Source organism: Dendrobates tinctorius, unplaced genomic scaffold, assembly GCF_039654945.1.
Source record: "Dendrobates tinctorius isolate UK_male_01 unplaced genomic scaffold, ASM3965494v1 ptg000063l, whole genome shotgun sequence".
In the NCBI taxonomy this organism is placed as follows: Eukaryota; Metazoa; Chordata; class Amphibia; order Anura; family Dendrobatidae; genus Dendrobates; species Dendrobates tinctorius.
This window is the reverse complement of record NW_027361731.1, coordinates 8,170,420-8,189,073: the sequence shown is the minus strand read 5'-3', so window position 1 is coordinate 8,189,073 and position 18,654 is coordinate 8,170,420. Positions and strand designations below refer to the sequence as shown.

At 45.3% G+C, this 18,654-nt stretch overlaps 2 protein-coding genes across 5 annotated transcripts in view; one reads left to right on the top strand and one right to left on the bottom strand.

Moving 5' to 3' along the window:
* LOC141094221 (uncharacterized) overlaps positions 1-18,654 on the bottom strand; it is a 323,197-nt gene that overhangs the window by 217,931 nt on the left and 86,612 nt on the right. The gene's annotated exons all lie outside the window — the stretch shown is intronic.
* Positions 5,007-10,230, top strand: LOC141094341 (uncharacterized). 4 transcript variants are annotated; one of them, XM_073580179.1, is made up of 7 exons: positions 5,007-5,316; positions 7,736-7,788; positions 8,922-9,018; positions 9,116-9,173; positions 9,258-9,356; positions 9,435-9,505; positions 9,688-10,230. In XM_073580179.1, exons 1-7 carry the CDS (start codon positions 5,273-5,275, stop codon positions 9,929-9,931), a joined length of 666 nt encoding a protein of 221 aa, XP_073436280.1. In that variant the 5' UTR covers positions 5,007-5,272; the 3' UTR covers positions 9,932-10,230. The 4 variants fall into 4 exon arrangements, 3 of the variants coding, with proteins under 3 accessions (XP_073436280.1, XP_073436281.1, XP_073436279.1); XM_073580180.1 differs by having other exon boundaries at positions 9,258-9,505; positions 9,688-9,785; positions 9,876-10,230; XM_073580178.1 differs by having other exon boundaries at positions 9,258-9,505.

Sequence of the window (18,654 nt, the reverse complement as noted above, 5' to 3'; positions counted from 1 at the left end):
ATACTGGGCCTGACACCGTCTGAGCCTGCCTCCTGAGACATATATTTTGAATGTGTACATTATCCATACATGTTATCCAGGGATACGGTACCCTTTCTAACCTTTGTGCAATTACGTGCAATCCATACTGGGCGTGAGAACGGCTGGCGAGCTGTTAAGCAAGCTACAGCACCTGTCCAGACAAGTACAGGGATTCCCTAGCGAGGAGACTTATTTGATTGTTTTCAATGTTGGGACAGCAATTTTTGGGGAGCACTATACTCTGGAGAAGGATAGATGGGGCCCACCATACACTGGAACATTCCAAAGGTGGACATCAGACACTGGAGCAGCATTTACAGGGCCCATTATACACTAGAGCATTAGAAATGGGGCCCATTATGTTTGGAGCATTATTTGGGCCCATAAGACAGTGGAGCTTCATCCATGGGGACCAACATATACTGTAGCATTATGTGGAGCTCATCATGTACTGTTTCAAACATTATATGGGACCAATGATTCTGTATGGAGAAATAGATGGGCCTCGTCATGAGATGTAAAAAGTGAGGTATTTTTCATTGTACTATACCGCTATTTCTCTGCCGTATCGGAGCATGATGAGTTGTGGTATGTGTTAAAGGGGCGCTCTTTCGCCCAGGGCACATGAAAACCTGCAGCCAGCCCTCCCCCCCCCACAACTTTAGCCAAATAACCCCCATTTTTCAGTGCGTAACTTGTATTATGAAGTTAATTAAGGTTGACAAGCTTAAGTAAGAAGAATTGATGCTTTTGGCATTCAAATGGGCACTGTAGGTGTGTTTCCTGTCCTCCTCTCACTGCCGACTTTTATTCCCCATTGACTTACATTGGGTTTCGTGTTTCGGGACGACCCCGACTTTTCCCTATAATCGGATGATCTTGCTCGACCCGACTTTTGGAAAAGTCGGGTTTCACGAAACGAAACGCGACCCTAAAAAACCAAAAGTCGCTCAACTCTAGTGCTGAGTATGGGCCGACACAAATCACTGCCGCAGACTATGTTAGAACCACTGTCTGACACGGAGGGGAGGTGTGTCTGATAACATCTCCATCTACTCCCAAATTTTGACTTTGACAAACTTCTATCTCCCTAATTGTGACCAAACTAAGACATGCTGTAAGTCTAAACAACCTAAAACATTTTGTGGACGGCCTTATCATCATTGGAAGTGACTTTAATGTTGGTTAGGACACTTCTTTAGATGCGTCCCTGGGCCGGAGTCACCAATCTAAAACATAAGCAAAAGCTTTACTAAACGTGCTCCGACCTCACCAACTGGTCGATGTATGGAGGATGCTACATACAGACATAAAGGATTATACGTATTATTCTCCTTTATACAATACACAGAGCCGTATAGCCCTTCTCTTACTTAGCCATCACTTGCTTACATGGCAACCTACAGCTCAGATAGGTCCTGCTATATGGTCAGATCATGCTCCTGTACACTGTAATCTGACTGTACCGGACTCCAAGGCTTTAGATGTTGGATTGTAAATGATAATCTGCTTTAAGGCTCACTCGGTGTCTCAGCCTTTCGTGAGACTATAGACTCCTTATAAAATATGAGCATGATTGTGAGGAGCTGGCCACTCAGGGCCGGATGTAAGAGGTGGGTGGCCTGGGGCCCATTTTTCAAGGTGTTGCAATATGTAATGCAAAAACACAAAATGAAACAAACGCAAGTTTATTTACAAAAATCATTTACGCAGAGTAATTCAGGTAAAATCATTCATTTTTTACAATCCTTGATTTTCATGCTGCAAAATCACTAATGATGTCACTAAAGTCCAATTCACGCAGTATATCTGACTCAATACTCATGATAGCCAAATTTACAAGTCGGTCCTGCTTCATGGATGTCCTTAATCGGTTCTCAACTAATTTGAGTTTTGAGAAGGAACGCTCACCACTGCAGTTTGTTACCATCAAAATTAGATAAATCCTCAGAGCTATCTCAATATTTGGGAAAGTGTCCTGCACACCCTTTTCCATGATAAGCTTGTACATGAAAAGTTCAGTGCTGATATCTTTTGGATCCTCATCTGTGAATAAATTGGCAAATGTTACAAACTGACACAGAAATATTGATTTGACAGTTCCTTTATTGTAAAAGGCATCCAGTTAAATATACTTCTTTTACTTCTTTAAACGTTTTCGGTCATACAATTGACCTTCATCAGAAACAGAATTTTTTCACAGTTGGTTTTAACTAGAATGAGTTTACAAGAAGACAAGACAGTATGGTTAGTGAACAAATAAATATATAACAAACTAGATTATGGCCCGATGCTATTGCATCGGGAGGATGCGATAGCATCACACCTCTTGCCATGTTAACCGTCAACACACACACTCCTCTCACCTTTCACCATCTCCACTCACTCTTTCACTCCACATACGACCCCTTCTCTCACACCGTCTCTCATACTCACGCCGTCATCGCCGCTGCTCCACGATCCCCGACATCTTCTTCCGCCGGCGCCATCCTGGATCCAGACGTCCTCCACGTCGGCGACATGTTCTTGCGGCGACGCCATCTTGAGTATCGTGAAATCCAGTGATACTCAAGATGGCGTCGCCGGAAGAACATGTCACCGGCGTGGACGACTTCGGGATCCAAAATGGCGTCGCGAAATCTCGCGCGTTTTCACCAACGCCATTTTGGATCCCGACGTCGTTCTCGCCGGCGACATGTTCTTGCGGCGACGCCATCTTGAGTATCGCGGGATTTCGCCGATCCAAAATAGCGTTGCCGCAGGAACATGTCGCCGGCGTGGATGCCGTCGGGATCCAAAATGGCGTCGGCGAAATCTCGCGAGATTTCGCCGACGTCATTTTGGATCCCGACGTCCTCCACGCCGGCGACATGTTCTTGAGGCGACGCCATCTTGACTATCGCGGGATTTCGCCGATCCAAAATGGCGTCACCGCAAAAACATGTCGCCGGCGTGGAGGACGTCTGGATCCAGGATGGCGCCGGCGGAAGAAGATGTCGGGGATCGTGGATCAGCGGCGATGACAGCGTGAGTATGAGAGACGGAGTGAGAGAAAGCGTCGTATGTGGAGTGAAAGAGTGAGTGGACGTGAGTGGAGATGGTGAAAGGTGAGAGGAGTGGTGTGTTGAGGGTTAACATGGAAAGAGGTGTGCGGTGACGTCACCGGTTACAACTGGACGGAAGTTGTTACAACCGGAAGCTGCTTAGGGCATTTATTATTATAGATATCTGAGCAACAGGATGCTGATAATGACCGTATGAACATCATGTAAAGTTTAGACGAAAGGTCGATGACTAGATAAATACTGAAATAGCGAATCCTGAGACAAGGTTCAAGTGAGCTTAGTGAAACTCCACAGGTTCCATGGGCAGTGATAGAGACTCCGTGCTGTGATGGTATGTAAGGAACATATGTCAAAGACGTGCCCTAGGAGGTTGAAAACATACAACAAGTGTGACACTGGTAAATGAAGGATACAGTGAGATTCGTGGTCGGCTGGTGCTACTGGATGTGCAATACCACATGAAAAGTAATAGCCGACTGGAATGAGTGCCAAGACAGGTACCTGAGAGGAACTGTAATGGAAAATTCCATATATTATTATTAAAGAACCGCTGTCATAAGTAGGCACTATTCAGTACTGGAAAAAAAGAGAAAGAACAAGACGGTGAGTGACTATGGCACATAAACATAAACATATTGGGCGATGTTATGTGAATGAGGAAGGAGAAAAAAATCCAAAATCCAAATCTCCTTCCTCATTCACATAACATCGCCCAATATGTTTATGTTTATGTGCCATAGTCACTCACCGTCTTCTTCTTTCTCTTTTTTTCCAGTACTGAATAGTGCCTACTTATGACAGCGGTTCTTTAATAATAATATATGGAATTTTCCATTACAGTTCCTCTCAGGTACCTGTTTTGGCACTCATTCCAGTCGGCTATTACTTTTCATGTGGTATTGCACATCCAGTAGCACCAGCCGACCACGAATCTCACTGTATCCTTCATTTACCAGTGTCACACTTGTTGTATGTTTTCAACCTCCTAGGGCACGTCTTTGACATATGTTCCTTACATACCATCACAGCACGGACTCTCTATCACTGCCCATGGAACCTGTGGAGTTTCACTAAGCTCACTTGAACCTTGTCTCAGGATTCGCTATTTCAGTATTTATCTAGTCATCGACCTTTCGTCTAAACTTTACATGATGTTCATACAGTCATTATCAGCATCCTGTTGCTCAGATATTTGTTATATACTTATTTGTCCACTAACCAAACTGTCTTGTCTTCTGGTAAACTCATTCTAGTTAAAACCAACTGTGAAAAAATTCTGTTTCTGATGAAGGTCAATTGTATGACCGAAAACGTTTAAAGAAGTAAAAGAAGTATATTTAACTGGATGCCTTTTACAATAAAGGAACTGTCAAATCAATTTTTCTTTTGAGTGCCAAGTTTTTGTACTACATTGTTAGTTGGCTGGATACCCGACTTGTGCACCTCCCTCCACACTGAGTGCCGTGTTTTTTCTATTTTGCAATATTTTCCGTCACACGAGCACCTTAGCATGTCGAGTGAGACATTTTTCTTTAATGCAGAAGAATCAGCTGAGATTTTGGCGAAAGTGACCGCTTCCAGTGAATTCCTTCAGATTCCACCACAAGAGATAAAAAATCGGGATCTGGAACGGGAAACCAGAAGAGCAGTCAATCTAGAACTACACAGTATCACCATAGCTGAATACCTCAAGGTTCAGCGTATACCACGGGGTCTTCGGGTCCCTTTGCAACCTACTTTTTTTAGGGAAGATAAGGAGTACTGCACGACCTTTGAGCATATACTTAACAAATGCTTTTTTGACCTTATGACCCTGACCCTGTCTTATCTACAAAAAAATCTTGATATAGTGAATACACAGATATGTGCCATCGAAAATCAATTAACCAATACCATGTCTCAGGCCGAATTCCAGGAACTGAAAAACAAGAACCAGGAATCCCTACATCTTTACAGAACGGAACTGGAGAAGAAGAAAAGGGCCAAGTTTCTACGCGATGCCGAGGATTATTTACAAAATCGTGTGTACCACTGGCGGGACAACCAACGCTATACAAGACATCGCACGTCACAAAGCTCTTCTGGCTCTGGGGACAGCCGACCTGGTACTTCTTCCACATCTACTGGCCATTCTGCATCTTTTTTAGGCCGTGGTCGCTCAAGAGGAAGACGCGCCGGGGGGGGCAATGCCGCCGGGGACTCCAGAGGCCAGATCTCGACGAGATCACAGGTACAACCCCCACCCCCTTGGTAATCAATATTTCTTCTAAGAATTTGTCAGCAAATCAGGTCTCTGTTTTACAAAAGGGTTTGTCGTTCTGCCCCACTTACAAATTCAATTCCTTTGAACTTAGTATGGATTTACAACGTTTTTTTCGTAATCTATGGCTACGTGCCCATTTTTCGAAAAAACCTTTGGAGCATATCACTCCATCACAAACTACCCAAACATTCCTCTAGTTCCAAGAGCTGAACCTCAAGGTACCTAGTACCTTTATGCCACCTAAAGACAACCCACCCATCGAGACATTTGTTTCTTTGGTCGAACGAGACATATCCCAGACAATACGCAACATCGATACAGGCAAATTCCATTTTCTGGCAAATTTGTCTCAAGCTGAGAAACTTTCCCTTGAGCAACTATCCTCAGATAAATCCCTTGTCATAAAACCAGCTGACAAGGGGGGCGCCACAGTAGTAATGGACAGGTCAGACTATTTAGAGGAGGTCCTTAGACAGCTCAGCGACATGGATGTTTATAAGGTAATTCCTTATAATCCTGTCCACAATTTGGCGATCAAAATCAAATCTGTCCTTGATGTCCATTTCCAAGCGGGCACAATAGACAAAAAATTAAGGGATTATCTCATCAAAATCGACCCCACCACGCCCGTCTTTTATGTTTTACCAAAAATACACAAAAGACTTCACAAACCTCCAGGTAGACCAATTGTATCACTCACGGATTCCATCTTATCACCGCTATCTATCGTATTAGAGAGGATCCTCACACCAATAGTAAAAAAAAACAAGTCATTTCTTTTAGACACTGGTGAATTCATCCAAATGATACAATCATTGGATCATATATCTCCTTCTACTCTATTGGTAACTTGGGATGTACAAAGTCTGTATACATCTATTACCCATGAAAAGGGTAAGGCAGCCACTGACAGACTTCTACAGCAAGCAGGCATAGATTACCAAGTTAGACACTTTTGTGCGGACCTTTTGGAACTAGTCCTTAAGGAAAATTATTTCCTTTTCGAGGATACTTGGTACATTCAACAACAGGGCACAGCGATGGGGGCGAACGTAGCGCCCCCTTTTGCTGTAGCCTATATGGCGGTTTTCGAGGACGATTTTGTCTATAATCACCCTCTCTTTGGTCAGCATGCCTTGACGTGGCGGAGATTTATAGACGATATTTTTTGCCTCTGGAATGGTCCCCTTGAAACTTTGATTCAGTTCAATGAACACATAAATGGCATCTGGCCGGAGCTAAAGTTTACCCTGCAGTATAATTCGGCACAAATCAATTTCCTGGACACCCTGATCTGCAAGGATACACGGGGTTCTTTGAGCATAGACCTCTTCACCAAACCAACCGACAGAAATAGTTTACTACATTTCAACAGCTGCCATCCACCGGCAATTAAAAACTCAATTCCAAAATCACAGTTCAGCAGCGTTGATAGAATTGTCTCAGATACTACCACTAGGAATTTGAGAAAATCTGAGATCGAGACCAAGTTCATAGATAGGGGTTACCCAATGACAGTCCTAACAAAAGCGAAAAATAACACTAGTTCAATTAGGAGGAATGATACCACAAAACGCATACCTTTTGTTAGTACGTTCCACCCCTTTTCACAACTGGCACAGTCTGTTATCAGACGGCACTGGAACTTGTTAACTCGCAGTTATCCCAACATCCCTGAATTTCAGGTCCCCTATCTTCCTTGTTATCGCCGCCCCCGAAACATTAGAGACAAACTTGTCAGAGCAGATCTAGGGTCCAGAATTGTAGTCCCCAAACAAACATTTCTCCGCACACCCCAATTAGGCACTTTTCCCTGCCTCAGTTGCCTCCAGTGCAGCAATGTTCAAAAGGGCTCAAAACTCTTTCACCCTCAATCAGGTAAAGGGATACCAATCAATGGCTTCTATACCTGTGAATCATCATACGTGATATATGTCATCAAATGCCCTTGCGGCCTGGCATATGTGGGAGAGACAACACAACCTGTCAGAGATCGGATTTCGCAGCACAAATCTAATATCAGGACCAAGAAAACTCATCTCCCCCTTCCTTTCCATTCCCATGACAAGAACCATAATATCTCACAATTGAGGTTCCAGGTAGTGGAACAGGTAGAGGCTAGTAGGCGAGGCATTAATAGGGTAAAATTACTGAAGAAAAGAGAGGCCTATTGGATTTTTACATTACAAACTCTGGAACCCAGAGGCCTCAACAGGGACTATGATGTTGCCGCCTTTTTAGGATTACATAACAGTGTAATCGTGGTTTTCATATTGCATGTTTAACCGGCTATTTTGACTATTGGCTGAGTAGTATCAGAATTGTCTGTGTATATTTTGACAAATTTCAGGATTGTCACTAACTCTTCTATTTTCCGTTTCTCTAGAATCGTTAGAACCACCTTATCACCATATACTGGGCACGTCCGGCTATTCGATGGTAACCTATCACCTACCTACCACACTACTATTAATTATCTAACTTCGTAGTGATTTTCTCCTTTTATTTCTCCAGTTGTAGCTCTCATAGCCTCCCCACCAATACCTTCAGTCCATTGTACCTGGATATTATCCATTTCAACCTATTTCATTCTTTTATTCGCAGCATTCGCACCCATACCCTTACACAGATAGATATCCTCTGCCCCCACATTCATCACAATAGCTAGACTACATATACTCCTGGCTCAGCAACACATTAACATAACATTCCTAAGGAGGTTTATTCCCCTTTTCATAGTGACATGAGTTTCCATTGCACGGCCTTCTATCTTTCTCCTGGTCACAGGACATGCTCCCCTGCTCTCTCACAATGCTGGACACTGATGTCCACAGAGTTTGCTTCACCTCCTTTCAACCCCGGTCACATGACCGCTGGTTTACACCGCATTCCCATGGAGACATTCCTCTCACTCCTTCCACAGATTGATACAGGAAAGATGTATATCTTTGTACCGTGTTAGCCAGTGGATAGAAAAATATTCAGGATTGAGAGTCCTCAGTAGTTGATACCTTTTAATGGCTAACTGAAAAGATGGTAACACATTGCAAGCTTTCGAGACTACTCAGGTCTCTTCATCAGGCTAGACTAATTAGTCTATTAGACTATTAGTCTAGCCTGATGAAGAGACCTGAGTAGTCTCGAAAGCTTGCGATGTGTTACCATCTTTTCAGTTAGCCATTAATAGGTATCAACTACTGAGGACTCTCAATCCTGAATATTTTTCCTTCGACAGAGGGATGACATTTAGGGCATAAGCGCCGCCCTCTACCCGCCCCCTGTTACATCATGGGCCCCTCCCTCCTTCTTTCTCCTCTTACTTGGACACAGCTGTCTATCACACAGGCGCCGCCCCATAATTAACATCCTGATCATGTGACCGCCCTCCTGGGGCCGCGATAGGCTATCATTCTCCACTTATACCCGGATATACTTCCCTGCAATACAGCGTCTCTCATACCAGCTGCACATGCGTCCAGCCACAGACTAAGGTAATATTTGTAAGAGATCCAGCTCATGTCTTGCTGCTTCTCTACTTTATCACATTGACAACATTTTCTCATTTTTTGCAGCGCTATCCCTCTGCACCCTCAGTGCTTCTCCTGAACAGCGCGTTCACTCTCCCTGTGGCGCCTCCCTGGGCAGAACAGACCATTTGGAGAATCACAGGTGACTCTAGCTCTCCCAGACAACATTAGGGCACCACTATTGTACCAACTAGTGCCTTTTTGCTTATGTTTTCTTCTCTTTCAATTTTACCACCCAGTTGTGGACATTCCTGCCTGTCACAAACAATACAGGATAGCTTCCTGAATATATTACAGGTGATTTTACACTTCTTATACAGTGTTCACCTCACATTCTTTGTCCTCAGGGCTACTCATACTTTCTACATGTTTCAATTGCAGTACAAATTTCTGGACACCCACACCAATTATTGGATCTACCGGTCCCTGTATAACCCAAGGTGTCAAACCCGTGGGTCTGGTGATTTCCTACATGAATGGGTAATTCAGTTCACATTGCGTGCATATCCTCAGCCTATCTCAGTACACACATTTATACTCTTTTTTTATCATCCTCAGTGTCCTTTCATCCTCAGTAGCTGCTGCTTCCCAGACGTCTGTTTCTCCACATTATTAATGAATATACCCAGGTATTAATTGACTGTTTTGGATTTTTTTCTCCTTCCTCACTCACATAACATCGCCCAATATGTTTATGTTTATGTGCCATAGTCACTCACCGTCTTGTTCTTTCTCTTTTTTTCCAGTACTGAATAGTGCCTACTTATGACAGCGGTTCTTTAATAATAATATATGGAATTTTCCATTACAGTTCCTCTCAGGTACCTGTCTTGGCACTCATTCCAGTCGGCTATTACTTTTCATGTGGTATTGCACATCCAGTAGCACCAGCCGACCACGAATCTCACTGTATCCTTCATTTACCAGTGTCACACTTGTTGTTTGTTTTCAACCTCCTAGGGGACGTCTTTGACATATGTTCCTTACATACCATCACAGCACGGAGTCTCTATCACTGCCCATGGAACCTGTGGAGTTTCAGTAAGCTCACTTGAACCTTGTCTCAGGATTCGCTATTTCAGTATTTATCTAGTCATTGACCTTTCGTCTAAACTTTACATGATGTTCATACGATCATTATCAGCATCCTGTTGCTCAGATACTGTATTTGTTAGATACTTATTTGTCCACTAACCATACTGTCTTGTCTTCTTGTAAACTCATTCTAGTTAAAACCAACTGTGAAAAAATTCTGTTTCTGATGAAGGTCGATTGTATGACCGAAAACGTTTAAAGAAGTAAAAGAAGTATATTTAATTGGATGCCTTTTACAATAAAGGAACTGTCAAATCAATTTTTCTTTTGAGTGCCAAGTTTTTGTACTACATTGTTAGTTGGCTGGATACCCGACTTGTGCACCTCCCTCCACACTGAGTGCCGTGTTTTTTCTATTTTACAAACTGACACAGTTCATCGATAAATGTAATGTCCAAGTCATCTGAATAAGACCTGATGAGTTGCTCTACTGTGGCCTTAAACTCGTCTGAAGACAGTTCTTTAAGATGGCTAAAAAAGCCAAATTTACTTGATATACAGTGGGGCAAAAAAGTATTTAGTCAGTCAGCAATAGTGCAAGTTCCACCACTTAAAAAGATGAGGGGGAGTTTAATTTGGATGCCCCACCACTGCTATCAATCTTCCAAGTACTGCGGGGATTTGTGTATATCCCACTTTCTCAGTTCCACTTTGGAACTTGCAGCTCTCCGGCGCCCCCCTTACCCTCAGGTCAGTCAGGGAACTGCACCTAGGATAATTGGTCGCCGGACGGGCTGCCTGTTGTGAACCGGCAATTAGGCTTCTGCAGTAAGGGAATTATGAATGCTGGTGCCGCAGACCCTTATTCAGCTATATAAGACCCTTCTAGACTGCCAGCAAGCCGCAATAGCCGTGCACAACGTGCTGCCACCAGTCACGGTTACTTAATTCACAGTGTTAAATTAAGAGGGTCCGTGGCAAACCCGTTGAATTAGTAGCGATTATCTATCAAAGGCGTATAGTTCGAGTCTTAGAGCATAGAGACAGATCTAAATAATTATTTCATTTATTTTCCGAAAGAGGACAGTGATTACAGATAAAAGTTGCTATAAAATTGAGACATAAAATATGTACAGTACAGGTATAAAATAAAAGTGGAGAAAACAAAGAGAGTACACTCACAGTTCCATATTGTTCCTTAGGCAGACCATGCGGCTAAGGTGGGTGGAGGCGGAGCTGCACTTCTCCGCTCATCTGGGTCTTTCTAGCACGACGACTTGAGCTGTTCTGCCCTGGTTTTGTCCAGGAAATGCTTTATAGACTTGCTATGTGACATCACGGAGAGATGCATGCTGGGTTAATCCCACCTCTCCCTTTTGGATTTAGAATTACACTAGAAAACTTATACTAATCATAACTCCGTGGGGGCAGCCCGCACAGACATATATAGGGCATCATTGGTTGTGATTTGTTGAGTACAATAATTCAAGACCAAATATGCAGTAGTTCTGATACACCGTTTAGCTGGAACACATATCTCAGGTTCTGAAAGGATTACGCTTCGCCAGAACCACGGCAGCGACGCTGTGACCGCCCGGATTACAAAAATGTGATTTTCATATCTCTAGGGTATTTGGTTCTTATGGTATAGTCTCTCATAGTTTTATTCGTTTCAAACAAAGAAGTTTTTCCCGCTCTGAAGAGGAGAGAAGGAAACAAATGGTTGTAACAGCAGGGGGGTCTCCTATTACTAATGCGAACACAGGCTGTAGAGGAGGGGGGGTGGCACTGCTCTGTGTGTGTGTGAAGGGAGGAGGGATGAAGCTGCAGAGCTAGCAGCCTGGATTGTCATATCTGCCGGATCTTTCTGGAAAGTTACAACAGAAAACATCATATTTTGTGGACAAAACCCCATACCTCACAGACATTGTACATCACAAGAGGCGTCTGTAATTTACATCATAGGTAGACCTCAACTATGGGAGACAAACTGAGAAAAAAAAATCCAGAAAATCACATTGTCTGTTTTTTTTTCATTTTATTTGCATATTATGGTGGAAAATAAGTATTTGGTCAGAAACAAGCAATCAAGATTTCTGGCTCTCACAGACCTGTAACTTCTTCTTTAAGAGTCTCCTCTTTCCTCCACTCATTACCTGTAGTAATGGCACCTGTTTAAACTTGTTATCAGTATAAAAAGACACCTGTGCACACCCTCAAACAGTCTGACTCCAAACTCCACTATGGTGAAGACCAAAGAGCTGTCAAAGGACACCAGAAACAAAATTGTAGCCCTGCACCAGGCTGGGAAGACTGAATCTGCAATAGCCAACCAGCTTGGAGTGAAGAAATCAACTGTGGGAGCAATAATTAGAAAATGGAAGACATACAAGACCACTGATAATCTCCCTCGATCTGGTGCTCCACGCAAAATCCCACCCCGTGGGGTCAGAATGATCACAAGAACGGTGAGCAAAAATCCCAGAACCACGCGGGGGGACCTAGTGAATGAACTGCAGAGAGCTGGGACCAATGTAACAAGGCCTACCATAAGTAACACACTACGCCACCATGAACTCAGATCCTGCAGTGCCAGATGTGTCCCACTGCTTAAGCCTGTACATGTCCGGGCCCGTCTGAAGTTTGCTAGAGAGCATTTGGATGATCCAGAGGAGTTTTGGGAGAATGTCCTATGGTCTGATGAAACCAAACTGGAACTGTTTGGTAGAAACACAACTTGTCGTGTTTGGAGGAAAAAGAATACTGAGTTGCATCCATCAAACACCATACCTACTGTAAAGCATGGTGGTGGAAACATCATGCTTTGGGGCTGTTTCTCTGCAAAGGGGCCAGGACGACTGATCCGGGTACATGAAAGAATGAATGGGGCCATGTATCGTGAGATTTTGAGTGCAAACCTCCTTCCATCAGCAAGGGCATTGAAGATGAAACGTGGCTGGGTCTTTCAACATGACAATGATCCAAAGCACACCTCCAGGGCAATGAAGGAGTGGCTTCGTAAGAAGCATTTCAAGGTCCTGGAGTGGCCTAGCCAGTCTCCAGATCTCAACCCTATAGAAAACCTTTGGAGGAAGTTGAAAGTCCGAGTTGCCAAGCGAAAAGCCAAAAACATCACTGCTCTAGAGGAGATCTGCATGGAGGAATGGGCCAACATACCAACAACAGTGTGTGGCAACCTTGTGAAGACTTACAGAAAACGTTTGACCTCTGTCATTGCCAACAAAGGATATATCACAAAGTATTGAGATGAAATTTTGTTTCTGACCAAATACTTATTTTCCACCATAATATGCAAATAAAATTAAAAAAAAAACAGACAATGTGATTTTCTGGATTTTTTTTTCTCAGTTTGTCTCCCATAGATGAGGTCTACCTATGATGTAAATTACAGACGCCTCTCATCTTTTTAAGTGGTGGAACTTGCACTATTGCTGACTGACTAAATACTTTTTTTCCCCACTGTATCTATCTTTATATGCTTGTAGACATTGGTCAAGAGAAGCAATAAACTGATCAATGATAGGCAAGAAAGCTTCTGTTCTGTATTTTTCAGAAGGGCTGAGTTGTACTTGTGTAAGGGGGTGGCATTGCTATGGACCATAGAGACAAGCTGCCACTTTAAGAAACAGCACCCCCTTGGTTAGAGCAGTGGGACATTCTGCGCTTCCCTGCTGTAAAGACTTTTTTGGTCTCTTCTGCCAGCACTGAAGAGGGGAGGGGCTGGTTTTCTGTGTGAGAGGAGAGAGCGGAGATTTCTGCAGGAATGAAATGTGCTTGATCTGTGAAGGAAAGACTTTGTAAACTATTCTGTGCACATGCTAGGACTTAGGATAGGCTGCAATAGATAGAGCACGGCAGCCATGTGGCCTGGTTAGCAAAGACCAGATAGGTTATAGTTAGTGTAGCATCATACATGACTTTCCTGTGTTGTCTTGCCAGTTGGATAAATACACTAAGCTGTTATAGTTGGTGCTCCATGCTGTTTGACAGCCCAGCTAGAGAATATTATCCTTGTAAATTGTCTGTTTTCATAGCATACCCCTGTTTCTGCATTTTCCTAAACACTGCATTCCTTGCCCGTAAATAAATTAACCCTTTGTTGTTTGCACCTCATCTTGTGTACCGTAGTCTCCCTGCATAGCGGTGGTCCCTCTGCCATCGCTTCAAGTGGCGCTGCGAGCAGGGTTACTGTTACCAAGATGCAGGAAGCAGGCGGCAACGGCGAGAGTTCAAGTGTTAGTGGGGATGCTGTGGGCATTGGTGGAACCCCTGCAAGGACACTCCCTATGGGCTCCATATTTAGTGTGTTTCCAAAATTTGACGGCAATAATATGCCCCTGTCTGATTGTGTGTCCCGGCTGCAAAGCACCCTGAAGATTTATAACATCAGCACAGACCTTGAAGTGGACATTGCATTGACTGCCTTGGAGGAAGAGGCCCGTAAAAACGTCTGTCTACAGCCGGAACTCACCCGTAGTACCCTGAAGGAGCTAGTGAAATTCTTGGAAGAGATCTACGGTGAGACTGCTAGAGCGGGACACCTTCGCGCCAAATTTTTCTCTAGACTGCAGCGGGAAGAAGGGATCTCCCAGTATGCGACAGCACTTCAAGAACTGTTGGCAGAAGTGCAGAGGAAAGAGACAGATGGGCTCAGTGGCATGGGCTCCAAAGACCAGATACTCCAGGAACAATTCATTCTGGGACTGCACAACACATCCTTGAGGAGAGCACTGTCAGAACGGGTCCGTGCAGATCCGGCTCTTTCATTCCATCAAATCCTGGCAGGAGCAGTGTCCTGAAGCAAGGAAGACAGCTACACGTCTTGGGTGATGCGTGTCCAGGGTGCCAATACCAGAGGGGACTCAAATCATCAGGAAGCACGGGTCCAGGTAGTGCAAAACTTGCAGCGGTCTCTTGTCAGTATGCAAGACAAATTAACCCGAATGGAGCAAAGAATGGGAGAACAACAGTCTGACCCATCGTACTCATATAACCACACTTCGGCCCGACCATTAAGGGATCAGTGGGTGCAGGCCCCCTCCCATCAAACATCGGAGACACGAAGACAGGCTTGGAGTGCCCCTCAGTGGAGAGGAGTTATCCAATGCTGGGAATGTGGAGGACAAGGACACCTTGCCAGAGACTGCCGGAATTATGCTCAAGGACACCTTGCCAGAGACTGCCGGAATTATGCTCAAAGCCAGCCGCAGCCACCGTTAAACTACCAACCCCCTTAGTAACATGGCACTCTGCGGGGGGACAAGAAGAGAAGCCACTCGTTATCATAATGAACATTTGATTGCTGGGATTCCCATCCTGCGTGCCGAATTTGAGGGTGTTCCAGTGGATTGCTTGATAGATACCGGATCACAAGAGACAACGATGCCAGAATCATATTTCAAACAGCATTTTCAGGCCCTGGCCAAGCCAGAGAAGGAGACATTGATATGGTTGTTTGCTGCCAATCAACAACCGATCCTGGTCACAGGGGTCGTGTGGATCAATATTCGAATCTTTGGGCAAAAAGTGGGAAAGAAAGGGATCCTGCTAGTCCCTGAGCCCATCAAAGAAGATGTGCCTGTAGTACTGGGAATGAATATCCTACGAGAACTCGATCAGATAATGTTTACCAAATGGGGACCCAGTTATTGGAAGAAGGCTGCTACATACAAGCCTACGCAAGAAGCCCTTCAGCAATTGATCTGCCTCTGTGGGATGCAGAAGAGTGTGCCCTCTTATGAGATGCTAGGGGTCATCAGGGCCCCAGAGAAAGAGCCTGCAATCCTTCCTCCTGAGCGAGAAAGTATATTACACCTTCCAGTGGGGACTTATCGCAACCTTGATGGGCTGGAGGTGATTGTTCAGCCTGTGGTAGGTGGTGGAGCGGACCAAGAAGTCATGATAGCTTGTACGATAGCGGTGGTCCAGCGAGGACACGTGCCCTTAATAGCTTTGAATGTGGGCCCCGGGGAGGTCACCTTGCCCTAAGGGACAGATCTGGCCCGGGTGTACCTACACAAGGGCGAAGTGGTGAGTCAGAAGGAAATGTCTTTATCGCCGATAGAACGTACGGGGTGGACTCTGGCAGTTGTGGCAGGGCCCAAAGAGATTCCAACCCCGGAGTGGAATGGGCGGGTCATCCTGGATCAAATGGAAGTGGATGTGAAGGCCCTAGGCCCTGAGAGTGTGCGGGCAATAGAAGCTATGCTGTTGGAAAATCAGGCCGCATTCGCTCATCGCGCCAAAGATTTTGGCTGTACCGAAGCGATCACAGACGAGATACCAATCGGGGACACTCGTCCAATTCGTGAACAATACCGGCAAATCCCACCCAAGATGTATCAAGAGGTAAAGACATTACTCAGGCAGATGCTGGATTCAGGAGTAGTGCAAAGTAGTCAGAGCCCCTGGGCGGCCCCGGTGGTGCTCGTCAAAAAGAAGGTTGGGACCATCCGGTTCTGTGTTGATTACAGGAAACTCAATGCTTGCACTGTGCGAGACTCATACCCGTTAGCCCGCATCGAGGAATCCTTGACAGCGTTGGGGAAAGCCAAGTACTTCTCCACCTTGTACCTAGCAAGCGGATACTGGCAAGTAACCGTGGCAGAAAAAGACAAGGAAAAAACTGCCTTCATACTCCCTATGGGATTGCTTGAGTTTAACCGGATGCCCTTCGGGCTCTCCAATGCACCGGGCACATTTCAATGGCTGATGGAAAAGTGTTTGGGAGACTTTAACTTTGAGGCTACCCTGGTCTACCTGGATGACATCATTGTGTCCTCTGCCTCATTCGAAGACCATCTTGCCCAGCTTGGACAGGTACTTGGAAGACTGCGGGCTCATAATCTGCAGGTGAAGCCAAAGAAATGCCACCTCTTCAAGAGAGAGATCGAGTACCTGGGCCACATAGTGTCACAAGACGGGGTTCTACCCTCACCAGAAAGTGGCTGCTATCCAGAACTGGCCAGTCCCTCGAACAGTGAGGGAACTCCAGGCCTTCCTTGGGCTCGCCGGGTACTACCGATGGTTTGTCAAAGAATTCGCAAAGGTGGTGAGTCCCCTGAATGAGCTGCTGAGGGGGACCGCTGGAGTGCCGAAGACCCAGTGCATCCCTTGGGACCAGAGGTGAGAAGAGGCCTTCCAGGCTATAAAGAATGCTCTTACTTCTGCCCCGATTTTGGCTTACACCAATTTCAATCAACCGTTCCTGTTGTACACAGACGATAGCCTTCATGGACTCGATTCAGTACTTTCCCAAATACAGGATGGACATGAGAGAGTCATCAGGTATGCTAGCAGGTCCATGTGAGACAGCGAAAGAAACCCCCACAATTACAGCTCTTTCCGGTTAGAGATCCTCGCCCTGGTGTGGGCCATGACAGAGAAGTTTGCGGGCTTCCTGGCAGGGACCAAGATTCAAGTTCGAACGGACAATAACCCCCTGGCCCACCTTGATAATGCTAAATTGGGGGCCTTGGAACAACAGTGGGTGGCTCGCCTGTCCAAGTTTGACTTTACCATCCGTTATCGCTCTGCCTCTGAAAATGCAAATGCCGACGGCCTGTTACGAGTGACGGTGGAAACACCAGTGGGGGATCTCGATGAACAACTCAAAGAGGAAGAAACCACAGACTTCTGTAAATTCAGGACCCCAGTGGTTGCTGTCCCGTCAAGTAGGGAGGACTGCGCACTACCCCGATCTCTGGGGAGAACCAATGAAGAATAGGGATGCGTTCAAGATGAAGATGAAGGGCTGAGACAGATGAAATGCTGGGTAGTGCAGAAGCGGAAGCCAGGCAAAAAAGAGAGGGATAGTCTGGATGCTGAGATGAAGAGTGTCTTACACCAGTGGGATAGGCTGAAGGTGCGAGAATCAGTGTTATATCGCAACAGACAACAGCCGAAAGACACTGAAGTAAGGTGGGAGGTAGTTATCCCAGGAGGAATGGCCCAGGAAGTGGCTAAAGAAGCCCACGAATTCGGAGCCCACTTCGGGTCCACAAGGATCTACCAGTGGTTATGGCGGTATGTGTACTGTCCCCGGTTGGGGTCCATGGTAGAAGAGGTCTGCTGGCAGTGTCGGGTATGTGACCTCGTTAAGGGTACTGAACAAAGGGCACCCATCCAGACCATATGTTCTAAGGAACCACTGGAAGTCTTGATGATTGACTATCTTCTCGTGGGATACTCAGCCCAGGGGCCACAGTACTGTTTGGTGATGACCGACCATTTCTCCAAGTTTGCGGTAGTCACCCCGACTAGAGATCAGACTGCCGAGTCGGTGGCACGGGCCATTTGTCAAGACTTCATCTAAGTGTTTGGGTGCCCAAAGTGCATCCACTCTGACCAAGGTGCATGTCTCCTAGGCAAGGTGATGGAAGAACTGTATTGTTTATATGGCATCGAGCGGTCTCGGACCACCCCTTACCACCCTCAAGGGAATGGAGCATGTGAACATTTAAACCAAACCTTGCTGCAAATGCTGAGGATTTTGGAAGAGGACAAGAAGCCATTAACTGATGCAGGAGATACTGCTCCTTCCAGGGGACTGAGTATTAGTCAGAGAGAAACACCCCAGGGGGAAGCTAAGCAAGAGATGGGAAATACAGCCTTACAACCTTACAAAGTAATCGAGTGAGTGTATGCAGACAGCCCGGTTACAAGGTGCAGGTTGAGAATGGGGCGTCCGCCCATAGAATGATCCACAGAAATTTGCTGTGGC